Below are 13,125 nucleotides of genomic sequence, written 5' to 3' on the forward strand. Positions count from 1 at the left end.
GCTGGGGGCCAGGAGGACAAATGAAGACTATTTCACCTTCTTGAGTGCCTGCTGTGCTCTAGGTCCTTGTCTTATCACACTTGCCTCTGATAAGAGTCCTGAGGGGCTGGTGTCACTCCTCCCCTCATACTCTGAGGGGAGTAGCTGGGTAAATCATGATTGGCTTCTAGTCTTTTCTTTTTTGGAGAGACCTGGGTCGTGGGAGGGGAAGGGATCAACCCTGGGTTACCCAGATGACCAGTCCTGTGTGTGGTCAAGGCTGGGTGCCAGATCTCCTGACACTCATGCTGGATCTTGCCCTTTCCCAGGTCAGATCACCAGAAGTGGGAGGGCTGGATAGGAAGGAAAGGTGGGATGCCAGGGTGCCCCATGAAGGCAAACCATACAGAGATGAGCCTCAGTTCCATAACCCCTGAGTTCCAAAACGTGCATATAGAGTCACTCTCACTGCACTTGTGCCCTTTTTGGGTAGCAAGATGAGGGGGCAGGCTCTCCTCTGTGCCAGGCCTCAAGATGGGCACTGGAGAGGCAGAGGCAGAGGAAACATCTGTGCCCTGTAGGGCTTTCATGCCAACCTGGAGACAGATCAGGAAATGTTCTTCATGCTAAAGGAGAAGCACAGGATCATGTGCTGAACACATGGCTGTGTGTGCAACTGTGTATCCAGTGGAGTGTGGGGATGTGATGCTGAGTGTGTAGGAGTGCACTGGAGTGGATCAGTCATTGACCTCTGTCCTCCCATCTCCACAGGAGCCATCCCTGGACCCCAAGCCCATCCTGGAGCTGCCCCTGGAGACACTGGTCCAGAAGCTGCAGGATGAAGAACTCAGTGTGGAGAGCGTCCTGTGTAGCTACTTAGAGGAGGTGGGGGTCTGGGTCAGGAGTGGGGTGGGGGCTAGCACCTGTTGTTGTCCTACTCAGAGGAGGTGGATGTCCGGTGTAACATCGTGGTGCTGCAGCTAGCTTGGGAAGGCGTGCATGCCACTGTCATCTGTCATTTCTATCCTGCTCTGAGTTGGGGTGGTGGGAGGGGCTGGGGTGACTAAGTGCCCCATCCCTGGCCTCACCCTGAGCCCCTTGTCTGGTCTCCCTCAATGTTGCTCAGGCACTGAAGGTACACCAGGAGGTGAATTGCCTGACGGATTTCCTGGGTGAGTGTGAGGAGCAACTACAGGCATTGAAGAAGCTTAAGAAGACTGAGAGAGGCCTTCTTTATGGGGTCCCTGTCAGCCTCAAGGACCCCTATGACTGCAAGGTGAGCCGGGAGGTGTACGTTCACATGTGTACATGTCTGTGTGTGTGCCTGTATGCCACTGAGCCTGTGAGCATCTGACTGTGTGACATTGGGCAAGCTACTTAATCAAGGATGCAGAACTAGAAAGTGGCCAGTTAGGATCTGAACCCAGCTCTTGCCCACCATATTCTTCTGCCACTTGTGAGCTCCCCTAAGGGTACAGCGTGCATGTCTGAGGCCATGACAACGTGTGTGAGTGGGAGCAGAGTAAGGAGGAGAATCTGTCCATTGGATGGTTTCATCCTGGCCCCTATGGGCCGGAGTTAATGTCACTTTCTTGCAGGGCCATGATTCTACATGTGGTCTGACCCAGTTCCTGGAGAAGCCAGCGGCCAAGGATGGGGTCATTGTGCAAGTGTTCAAGGCTCAAGGAGCTATTCCCTTTGTTAAGACCAACATCCCCCAGACAATGTACAGGTCTCTGAAGTGTGTAGGCAGGGGCTGGGTTTGGGGCTGGGCTCAGGACTGACAGCAACACAAAATCCCAATTCAGAGAAGAAGGTGAGGTGGGGGCCAGTCAAGCAGATCTCGAGGATCAAGGTTCTTGGGCAAGTCTTTTCTGTCCTCTGAGCCTCAGCTTCCTCATCTTATAATGTCTGGGTGGACTCCATAGTCTCTACAGGCCCTCAGACTCTGCGGTTCTGAAGAGTTTCATCTCTGTGTTTATCCCCGTTTCTCGCTCTAATTGTTTTTCTTATTCCCTGTTCTCTCTCCTCTCCCTCAGCACTTAGTGTACCTACTTTTGTGAGGAACCTGCTCCCAATTCTGACAGCAGGGCTGTGGGCTCCTGTCCTTAAGTTAGGAGTTGTGGTTGGTGTCCACTCTTGGTCTTTCCTGTGGCAGTAGGCCCTCACCTCAGCTGTAAGGGAGACTGGGAGACTCAGCCCCAGGGAGGAGTTTGGGAGCCAAAGAAGCCCTGGGGTTGATTCCTGGGGGGATCAGTCTCTACATGGGGGGGGGGTGTCTCCCCAGTTAAACTTTCACCTCCCAGCCCCTTTTCTTCTGCTTCCCTCAGTTTTTATTGCAGCAACCCCATCTATGGACAGACTCTGAACCCTCTGAACTTAAAGAAGACACCAGGGGGCTCCTCAGGGGGTGAGGGAGCCCTGCTGGCAAAAGGAGGTTCCATCCTGGGCATGGGTACTGACACTGCTGGCAGCATCCGCATACCAGCCAGCTTTTGTGGTATCTGTGGCCTCAGGACCACAGGATACCGCCTCAGGTACTTGGTGCTGGGGGCGGGGGGGGAGGGGTAGACTCAGCTCAGTGTAGGGGAACAGAGGTGTGGGGGGAGTAGTGCCAAGCAGGCCCCTCACTCTTATTCACTTAGCTCAGTACTAGTGAAAGTGGCTAAAGACAGGAGGGCTTCAAATAACTCCTGCTTCAGCCCCAGATAAACACACCATGTTTGGTACAGGTGGCAGAATAGACCTTCCACTCACTCATTAATTCATTTGTTCATTAATTCATTCATCTTTACATCTATCCATCTACCTCCCTGTTCCCTTAGTCATTCATTGATCCAACTGTTTTTCCATCTATCCATCCTTTGTCCATTCATCCACCTATGCAGTCATCATCCCATCAATCAACTTCACTATTCACCCACCATTTAATTTATCTAACAAATATATTGAGTGTTTCTTCCGTCACTGACACTGTACTAATTATTTGGGCTATATCAGTAAGCAAAAGGACACCTATCTCAGCCCTTGAAAATCATATATACATCCTTCCTTCCCTTTGTTCATCCATCCATCCATCCATCCATTTATCTCCCCATCTATCCACTCATCTAGCTATCTGTTTATCCATCCATATCTGCCTCTGTTCATTCATCTACGTATCTCAGCCCCACCATGAGAACCTACACTGTGGTGGCCCCTGTACTGGGGACACAGAACACTCTCAGACCCAGTCCCTGTCCCCCCCCCCTCCCACTGCTGTGCTCTTAAATATGCAGATGGATTAGTCAGAAAGTGATTGGAGCTCTAAGAGAGTGTCAAAGCTTGTCAGAACTCACAAGATGAAGCTGACATTTTCTTCAGCAGAGATTTATTGAAAGCCTAGACTTTAAATTTTCAGAGGCAGGGCAAGGGAAAGGAAGGCTTCCTGGAGGAGGCAGAATCTGAGCTTGGTTTTAAAGGATGGACATGCAGGGATGGTGTAGAACCTAGAAGGCTGTAAACTGTGAACAGCCTACTTTGCCTGGAGTAATATGTGTTTGTCGAAGGGCAAGAATGGGGAAGCTGTGAGTTGATACTCCAGAGCCTCGAAGTCAGTCAAAAAGATCAGACTTAATGCTGTGGGCAGCAGGGTCATGGGAGGGTTGAAGCAGCTCATCTTCCTGGGTGTTGGGCCCTGGGGGAGTGCTTGGCTGGGTGCTAAGGCCTGGGCACTCAGGCCCTTCCCTTCAAGTGCTGAGGTGGGCTCTGGGTGGGGGTTTTGCAGCTTCTCTGGAGTTTCCAGTGCTGTCAAAGGCAAGAAATCAGGTAAGCTCCTGTCTGTGCTTGTGTCCATACCCAAAGATAAACTTGCCAGCCTTCCTCCCAAGGACATTTCACTCAGCCCCTATCTGAGACAGATTAGCCCCACTTAATGATAAAGAATGGATCCCACCAGGCCTCCCCTAGTCCAATGAGAAGTGCTTCCTACTATCTAGCTTTAATATCTCCTACTGGTCTTTAGATGTTTGGCCCCAGATGAGATTCTTCTTTCAGGCATCAGAGCTACTTTGGCTGGTGTGCCAACGCTACCTGTCCTCAACCCCTGGCCCAGGTTGGCCCCAGGGCCCTTTAACACTGATCACGGTCCTGAGCTCCACCCTCTGAGGCCAGGCAGTGGGGGTCCCCAGAGCAGAAAGGGTGAGAGCAATCTGCCTCTTCTGTGTTCAGTGACTACAGTGGCTGGCCCCATGGCCCGGGATGTGGAGAGCCTGGCCCTGTGTCTGCGAGCCCTGCTAAGTGAAGACATGCACCGACTGGACCCTACTGTGCCTTTTATGCCCTTCAGGGAGGAGGTGAGCTGGGTTGGGGAACAGGCCACCTCTCCCCTCCCCCATTCCTCATTGACCTGTCTACCATCTGACCATCTTCTGTGGAGACCTCCTTTCCCAGCCCATGGTACAGTGACCAAGAAGCCTCTATGCTCAGTCATGTTTACATCCTACCCCTGCTCGACACCAGCTGCTTTGGCCTCTCAGCTACTTGGAGTCATAGCCAATACTGCCCCCAGAGAGGGACTTCATCATCACATACCCAACACACACAGACATACACTCAGCAGATATGGTTTAGAGAGTCTGGTATCTGGTTAAACAAGGCTGTTAGTCCCCTAGGTAACCTTAGCCAAGTCACATCTCTTCTCTGGGCCCCAGTCTCCTCAGTGGTATAATAAAGAGGTTGCACCTGAAGATTTCTCCAGGCTGGCAGCCTTCATTTATTCAGTAGTTCATTCAACAAAATTTATTGGTACCTACTATGTTCAGGCTCTTTGTAGTTCATCCTAATATTCACTATATAGAATGAGCATTGTGCTTCTCAATTTATGGGCGAGGAAACTGAGGGGAAATGAAATAACTTGCCTATGATCGCATAGACAGTAACTGGAAGAGGTAAGCTTTGACCCCAGCCCTGTCTGCTCCAGAACCCTCTCCATAGGGAGAATCTCTGTCTACCATTCATTCAATGTCTACTCATCTGATTCCCTACTCACATCCTAGTATAATTAACCTGTGATCATTTTCTGTCATCTATTATTTGTCTCTAGTGATCTTTCCATCTCCATTGTCTCCTGGCTGTTTTTTTTAGCTTAAAGATCTTTGTGTCTATTCATCTACTTACTTAACTGCCCACCCACTCAATTCCAATCATCCATTCTCCCACCCACCCATCTATCCATTCAACCCTCTGCCCACCCACCCATTCACCATCTCATACATACACCCTCCCACTCATTCATGAATCTATCTACCATCTATCTACCTATCCACTCCATCCACCCAATCATCATGTCGTCATCCATTTGTTCTTCCAGGAGTTTCTCCAGAGGACCTAGAGCCTGCAAAGTATGTAGAGAGTCTCCAGGGAGCTCTTGGGGAGCCTCTGTAGATTTCCCCTGGGTTGAAAACAGCTGTGTTCCAAGGTCCCAGCCTACAAGTCTTAAGTCTTAAAGAGGTGTAGTCTCTCCTGAGAGCCCCACCCAGCCCCTGTTGCCCCCAGGTATACTCCAGTAACCAGCGCCTTCGAATTGGCTTCTGTGAAACAGATGGCTTCACCCAGCCATCTCCTAGCATGGCCAGGGCTGTGAGGCTCACCTCCAGGCTGCTCCAGGATGCGGGACATCAGGTAGGCTTGCTTACCCCTGGATGGGGAGGGAAGCCAGACTGGCGAGGAGACTGGGCTGGGCCATTCTTGGAGAGAAAGGAAGTTATATCTGAGTTTGAGCTGCTAACATCACTGTGTTTCCCCTAGGCTTCCTGGAGAAGACTGATGGGTGCAGGTGGGGGCAGGGTGGGCCCCACCCTGTGAGGAAGGCATCAAGATTTTGCATCCTCCCCCTTCAGTGGTGGGGACCAGGGATTCATTCCTGTAATTCCTATAGATTTGGTTTCTCCATCAAATGGCTGTAAGGAGAACTATGTCCTCAAAATCATTTCCCTCCCCAGCCCCTGCCTCCCTCCAATGTCTTATCCTGGTCCTGTCTCCCCTTTGAGAACTGCTGGTTGGCCACATGTGTACTATGTGGTCTTGGGCCAGTCTCTTAACCACCTGGAGCCTCAGTTTTCTACCACATAGGGCAGATGTGCAGATTAAATGAGCTCACATATGTAAAGCACTCAGCATGGGGCAGGATCCCAGTGAAGCAGGCACGGCTGCCTGAATGCCATGGCATCTCTGTGTAGGGTGAAGGGCTGGGCATGGCAGCAGAGGGGTTGGAGTGGATGGAGATGAGCGGCGATTTGGCATCCTCTCTTTAAATCCTGAAGGATGCAAAGAGAATACCAGGCTGGGTGGGAGGAGCCCCAGGCCCTGACTCAGCCTCTGTCTCTCAGGTCATCCCCTTCTCCATCCCCCATATAAAGTATGCTGTCAAACACCTGTTCGAGGGGGGTCTGTTTGCTGATGGAGGGGCCACCCTTCTGGAGAAGCTGTATGTTTGTCAGGATTCTGACATGGGGCATGGTGAAAACAGAGTTGGGGGTGGGGCTGGCAGCAACCTGTGCCTTAGGAAGGGGACTGCAGGCCTGGGTTGGTGGGGTGCCTCTGGTTAATTGTGTGACCTTAAATGGCAAGTCAGCTGTTTGGGCTCCATCTTCACCATGCATGGTTCCAGGGTGGTGGTGGTGGAAACAGAAGAGTTTCTTTGGGTCTGACCTCCTTCCATGGCCTGCCTCTGGAATGGGAGTTGGGTGGGTACGGGAGCCAGTCAATGGCTGAAAGGCTGTAACTGACTAGATATGTGTCTGTGGTTCCTCAGTGAGGGGGACATTGTGGACCCCTGCATAAAGGGAATGATCAACTGGCTCCGCCTGCCAGACCTACTCAAGTGTTTCTTGGCCTGGATCCTGAAGTACACAGTGAGTATGGGACCAAGGTGGGGAGGCATTCAGGAGGGGAGGAGCCCAGGGAGGAGAAGGACTCAGAGAGGAGGATGGGGCCCAAAGAGTAGTGGGGGCTTAGAGAAAAGGAACCAAAAGGGCTGATGGGGACCAAAAGAGAAGGGTGCTTTCAGAGAGAGGAGTGCATCTCAAAAAGAGGAAGGGTGGGGGCCAAGAGGGGGCTCAGGGCTTGTGGAGGAGTAGAAGCTTCCATGACAGTGTGCTGAGCAGAGTTGCTCTTCTTGGACCCCCATCCTGGGCAGGCTGGTGTTGCCCTGTGGTTTCTGAATGGGTTTCTTCCTCTAGGAACCCCGAGCTAGCCAGACTTGTGAAGAGATTCGTGGAGTGGGGTGAGTGCTAGTCTCCTCAGGTCAAGGTCACAAGCATCTTCCATGGGGTAGGGGAGTTGAGTGAGGGTCATGTGGCTAGAGTTGGCATCCACTGAGGGTGAGGGCTATTTAGACGTTGGGATCTAATTAGGTTTTTGGGTCATGTCTGACACTAGTTAAATTTAGACTTTTGAGTGGGGTTGGGATTGGGGCTACTTTGGGCCTGAGGTTTGATTTGGAGTTAAGCTCTGAGTTCTGGTTAGAATTAGCTTAGGGTAAAAGTTGGGCCTAATCTGAGGTTGGGTTTGGGCTGGGGTTGGGGTTGGGGTTAAGGTTGGAAATGGTCAGCCTGAGGGCTGACTGGGGGGCCTCACAGGTTAGGGGAAGAACCCGTGGTTCTGGGGGGGAGGCTGTAAGTCTCTGCGGCTGGTGACGGTGGCGGGGGGAGGGCATCAACCAGAGGGTGTGTACTCTTGGGAACGTTGGGTAGGCAAGGTATTTTGGTCAGCAAATAAGACAAGGGTCATCCCAGCCCATCAGCTGATTTGTAGCCTGCACTGAGACTAGGCTCTAGCTCTTGGCTGTAATGTCCCCATTTTGTATAAAAGGGGGTCCCCCCATGCTGACCTTTGGAATTCTGAATCTTCCTTATTCCCCCAGGACTCCCAAGAAACTGTGGGAGCAGCACGCAGCAGTGCAGGTGATGTGTGCCTGAAGAGACAAGGGACTGATGGAACAGGGGCAGCAGAGGCCTGGGATGTGACAGGAGTAGCCAGACAGGGAGTAGAGCTCTGTCCCAGCCTGCAGGGGAGGCCCGGCTAAACTCAAAAGGGGAGGCTTGGTGACCCAGGAGGTTAATTTAGTCCATTTCCTTGGGGGCCAGGATGATATGTTGTTCCCAAATGACTGCAGCTTGAGATTCCCCTTGCCATCCCTTTACCTCGGCCCCTGGGAAGGCCCTGACCCTCTCCAGATAGCTTAGTCTGTATCTTACAGCCTGGGGATTCTTCCTGATCTTTAACAGGACTTGGCCTGGCAGCCCCTGACCTTGTCCTGCAAATAGTGACCTCTGCTGGTCTTGCCCCTCCCATACCCCACTATCCCTGCAGGAATATCAGCAAAAGTTCATAGCCAAGTGGAGGTCCCTGGACCTGGATGTGCTGCTGCTGCCAGCTATGGACCCCACCTTCCATATATGCTATTCTGAGATAGGAACAGGTGAGAAGACACCAGGTCTTAGTGAAGTTGAGACCCAGAGTCCAGGACTTCAGAGTCCTGCCACAGCCTCTGAGGCCTTGACCTCTGTCACCATTCAGTATTTAAAGCAACGTCTTAAATTGAGATAAAATTCAGATGACAAAAATTCACTATTTTACAGTGTACAATTCAGTGGTTTTTAGTATATTTAGTGTGTGGTGCAAACACCACCACTATCTAATTCCATTTCCATTACCCTGAAAGGAAACCCTGTACCTGTTAGCAGACACTCCCAATTTTTCCCATTACCTTTTATTTATTTGTATTTTTCATTTTTTTAAAGTTTATTTATTTTACCTTTTGAGAGAGAGAGAGAGAGAGCGCGCGTGAGCACATGCATGTGGGGGAGGGGCAGAAAGGGAGAGAGAAAAATCTGTGCTATCAGCACAGAGCCAAATGCAGAGCCAGACACAAGGGCTCAAACTAAGGAACAAACCATGAGATCATGACCTGAGCCAAAACCAAGAGTTCAGATGCTTAACCCACTGAGCCACCCAGGTGCCCCTCCCATTCACTTTTTTTTAAACATTTTTTTTTTAGTTTATCTATTTATTTTGAGAGAGAGAGTGCAAGCAATGGAAGGTCAGAGAGAGAGGGAGAGCAAGAATCCCAAGCCGGCTGCATGCTGTCAGCCCGACTCGGGGCTCAATCTCAGGAACTGAAACATGAAATCGTGTCCTGAGCCGAAATCAAGGGTCGGACGCTCAACTGACTGAGCCATCCGGGCGCCCCTGAAATACAATTTACATGCAATGAAACTCACCGATTTTCAGAGTGTAATTTGATAAATTTTAACAAATAAATATAGCTGTATGACCACCACCATGATAAAAGTATATTTTGGGGCGCCTGGGTGGCTCAGTCAGTTAAGTGTCCGACTTCAGCTCAGGTTGTGATCTTGCCATTTGGGAGTTCGAGCCCTGCGTCGGGCTCTGTGTTGACAGCTCAGAGCCTGGAGCCTGCTTTGGATTCTGTATCTCCCTCTTTCTCTGCCCCTCCCCTGCCCGTGCTCTGTCTCTCTCAAAAATAAATAAACATTAAAAAAAATAAAAAAAAATAGAATGTTTTCATCACCCACCAAATTTCCCTGATGTCCCTTTGCAGTTCACTCTACCCTTACATCCTGCAACCACTGATCCGCTGTCACTATAATTTTGCCTTTTCTAGGATTTCACATAAATGGAATCCGAAGGAATAAGGCTTTTCTGTCTGGCTTCTTTCACTTAGCATATCCATTCACTCGTAACATGCTTTCTGCTGCCTCACTTCAAAAGGTGCCTTTGGCCTAGCCCCCCTGAGATGCAGCCTCAGCACAGGGCAGTGTCTGAGACACTGCTGGGGCCCCTGCCCAGCACAGGTACAGGTCTCAGAGGTGTTCTCAGTGCAGAATGAAAACCCACCTCAAGCCTGGACTGCTCTGCCCCGGGTCCCCCCACAGTGGCTGCCCAAAGGCACATCCCATACCTGGCCCTGCCCTGATGTCCTCTGTTGTCACCGCTGCCTCTTTGACAGTCACTCCCTACATGCAGGTGGCTGTTGCAGAGGGGAGCTGCCTTTTAACTCAGGGTGGCCCTGCACACCTGGGCCATCTTGGAGCCCAGTGTACTGCAGGCATGAGCTGACTCCTCTGTCACCCACCAGCTGTGTGGCCTGTGGAAAACCACCTAACCTGTCTACCCCCTCGGGTTCCACATTTGAACACAGGAAAGAGTACTCTCCACTTCCCAGGGGTGGAGAGGACTCAAGGAATCAGCAGTGGAAAGAGGCCAGCACGGGGCCTGGCACTGAGTAAGGCCTCCGCAGCGTCCATCCTCTCTTTCCCTCCACCGCTGGGTGAGCGAGAGGCAGTTGTCAGGTGCACTCCCAGCGCCGCGCAAGCCCAGAGTGCTACAGTTCCAAGGAAGACCCTGAGGGGGCGCTCACCCAGGATTCTTCCCCACCTCAGTCTTGTTGGCTGATGATTTTCTGGGCTTGCCTGGACCTTCCTACAGATATTGCCTCCTACACGGGCCTGTACAACGTCCTGAACTTCCCTGCTGGTGTTGTGCCGGTCACCACTGTGACGCCGCAGGACGAGGAGGAACTGGCCTTCTACACGGGATACTACGGAGATAGTACCGACAAAAATTTCCAGAGGGTCAGTTTCCCTCCCCATGCCTCTCCCCCAGTGGCACAAGCCAGGACTGATTCTTGCCTCAATCCCAGTCGGGCAAATTGGGGCAGGTTGGGGCCAGTCATTCCTAGTGTTTATCCTTTATCACTTCTGCTACAGTGTTATCTCATCTTGGAGGACACACCGTTTTATCTCCAAGTCCGCCTCTGTCCTTGTCGTGGGAGAATACTTAACAAAACCACTGGTCTTCTTGACACTTCCCTAGGAAAAGTCAATCCCAGAGGCAGGAAGAGGGGGGCAAATGTCCCTGGTGAGGAGCTTAGTATGTAACTGGATTGGACACTGCTCCTCTCTGAGCCTCAGTTTCTTTGCCAGGAAAATAGGAATTAAAATATCTGCTTTGCAGGGTTGTCCTAAAGTTTCCACTGAAAAACAGTGAAGCAATTAGCATAAGTCTTTGTATACAGGATGTGTACAATACATGCTACTATATCACTGATTCCGAGGTAGCTTCACAGAAGGAAATATTTCCATGGGCCTATTTAATGCACGGTCTAAAATGACAAGCCTGTCTTGGGTGACAGGGAGAAAGAGGGAGAGAGAGACTGACTCTGAAAGGTATGCATGTGTCTGAGTCAGACATTAAGCAACTTACTTTTTTGGAAATTGATTTTATTGCTAGAGTTACCCAGTGGAACTGCTGACCTGAATTCTGAGAAAATAACAATAGGGATACTACCTAATGTGTCTTGAGCTCTTACTCTGTTCCAGGAGCTGTTTAAAAAGTGCTGTATATATAGTAAACCATTAAATCCCGTAACTGTCCCGTGAGGTTTTACAAATGAGGAAATGCAGGCACACACAGGTTAAGAGACTTGACCAGTGCCACACACAGCTGAAGTGGAGGAGCCAGGACTTGAAGCCAGTTGACCTGGCTCCAGAGCAAAGGCAAATAAGGGCTTTCATAAAACAATGAAAACACGTTTGAATTCCTATGTTTGAATTTCATGGCAGGACTTAGGCTCAGTCCCCATGTTCCTAAGTCTGTGTTTGAGGCCCAAGTACCCCCTTCACTGCAGAAGTATGACTAGGCTCTAGATCAGGGATTTGCACATTCTTCTTTCCTTTGCTGAGAACATTAGGTGGATACTCAGTTTTGTATTTTTTTAAAATTTTTAAATCTTTTTATTAAAAAAAACTTAATGTTTATTTTTGAGAGAGAGAGAGAGAGAGAGAGAGAGAATTCAAGTGGGAGAGGGGTGGAGAGAGAGAGAGACACAGAATCTGAAGCAGGCTCCAGGCTCTGAACTGTCAGCACAGAGCCTGATGCGGGGCTTGAACTCACTAACCACAAGATCATCACCTGAGCTGAAGTTGGATGTTTAAGCAACTGAGCCACCCAGGTGGCCCCTTTAAAAAAATTTTTTTTTAATTAACAGTTTTATATTTTATGATTATAGTCAGTTCTGTGCATGGGGAGCAAGTTTTACATCTTAGCCCTGGCGAACTATAGACCGATACAGTCAGAATAGGTTTTCCAGGTTTCCCTGAGAGTTGAGGAAGCCTGGAACTCTGAGCTCCAGGGCATCTCTGCCTTAATATAGACTGGTGATGAGATGTTTGGACTAATGCATATGGGTGGTAAGGAAGGCTGGGCGAGGGACCTGTGAGCAGAAAGCAGGCTCTAAGTCCACTGACCCTCTCTCTGAGCAGGCGGTACAAGGATCTGTGGGACTTCCTGTGGCTGTGCAGTGCATTGCTCTTCCATGGGAAGAGGAGCTGTGTCTCCGGTTCATGAAAGAGGTGGAGACCTTGGCCAAGAACCACAGTGGACCCAAGTGACTGGCCACTCCTTCTCCCGGAGGCCTTCTTCATCCTCATCCAAGTCTGCTCCTGATGCCCCTTTTCATGAATACCATATCTGCCTCATGTCTCCTCCTCCCTGAGGCCCACCACATTCCTTTTCTTTGTCATTCCTCTGTGTGGGTACTCAATACACGGACTCCTCACATTGGCCCAAGATGGGGCACAGGGTGAAAGGGCCCAATAAACATTTCTGACTGCTTGACCTTGTGATCTCTGGTCTAGGTGGGGCTCTAGCCTCCTGGTGGCCTTCTGTCTCCAGCTATTCTCCTCCAGCTCAGTCCCCCAGATGATATCCCAGACTGCAGCAGAGGGGAAGGAGCTCCAAACAGAGAGGCTGGTGACCTGGGTTCAAGTCCTGGTTTTGCCACTGGCTTGCCGTGTGATGCTGGGCAAGTTGCTTCTCCTTTCTGGACTTCAGTTTTCTCATCTACAAATTGAAGGGGTTAGATGTGATGAGGTCCATGGTATACCTGTCAACTTGACTATTCTGTGAGTTGTGACTTCTAGGCACTTCCCTGATCTAGAACTTGCCATGGCTCCCATTGCTGTCTAGAGAAAGTTCCAAAGAGTAGGACCAAGGGAGTGAAACCCAGTCAGAACAGACCCAAGGTTGGGACCCAGACCCAGGCTCACAGTCCAGTGCTTAGCCTGCAAAGCTGCAATTTCT

General features: G+C 50.5%; 1 protein-coding gene across 1 annotated transcript; it reads left to right on the top strand.

Moving 5' to 3' along the window:
• The first annotated feature begins 233 nt into the window (after positions 1-233).
• Positions 234-12,647, top strand: LOC122225872 (fatty-acid amide hydrolase 1-like). Its single transcript, XM_042948595.1, has 15 exons — positions 234-308; positions 700-864; positions 1,106-1,255; positions 1,578-1,711; positions 2,310-2,516; positions 3,746-3,786; positions 4,189-4,313; positions 5,515-5,640; positions 6,348-6,445; positions 6,773-6,872; positions 7,200-7,243; positions 7,883-7,922; positions 8,332-8,440; positions 10,471-10,616; positions 12,306-12,647. The coding sequence occupies exons 1-15, from the start codon at positions 234-236 to the stop codon at positions 12,432-12,434; spliced, it is 1,689 nt and encodes a 562-aa protein (XP_042804529.1). The 3' UTR covers positions 12,435-12,647.
• Positions 12,648-13,125: the final 478 nt, after the last annotated feature.

This window comes from Panthera leo, chromosome C1, assembly GCF_018350215.1.
Source record: "Panthera leo isolate Ple1 chromosome C1, P.leo_Ple1_pat1.1, whole genome shotgun sequence".
NCBI classification, from domain to species: domain Eukaryota; kingdom Metazoa; phylum Chordata; class Mammalia; order Carnivora; family Felidae; genus Panthera; species Panthera leo.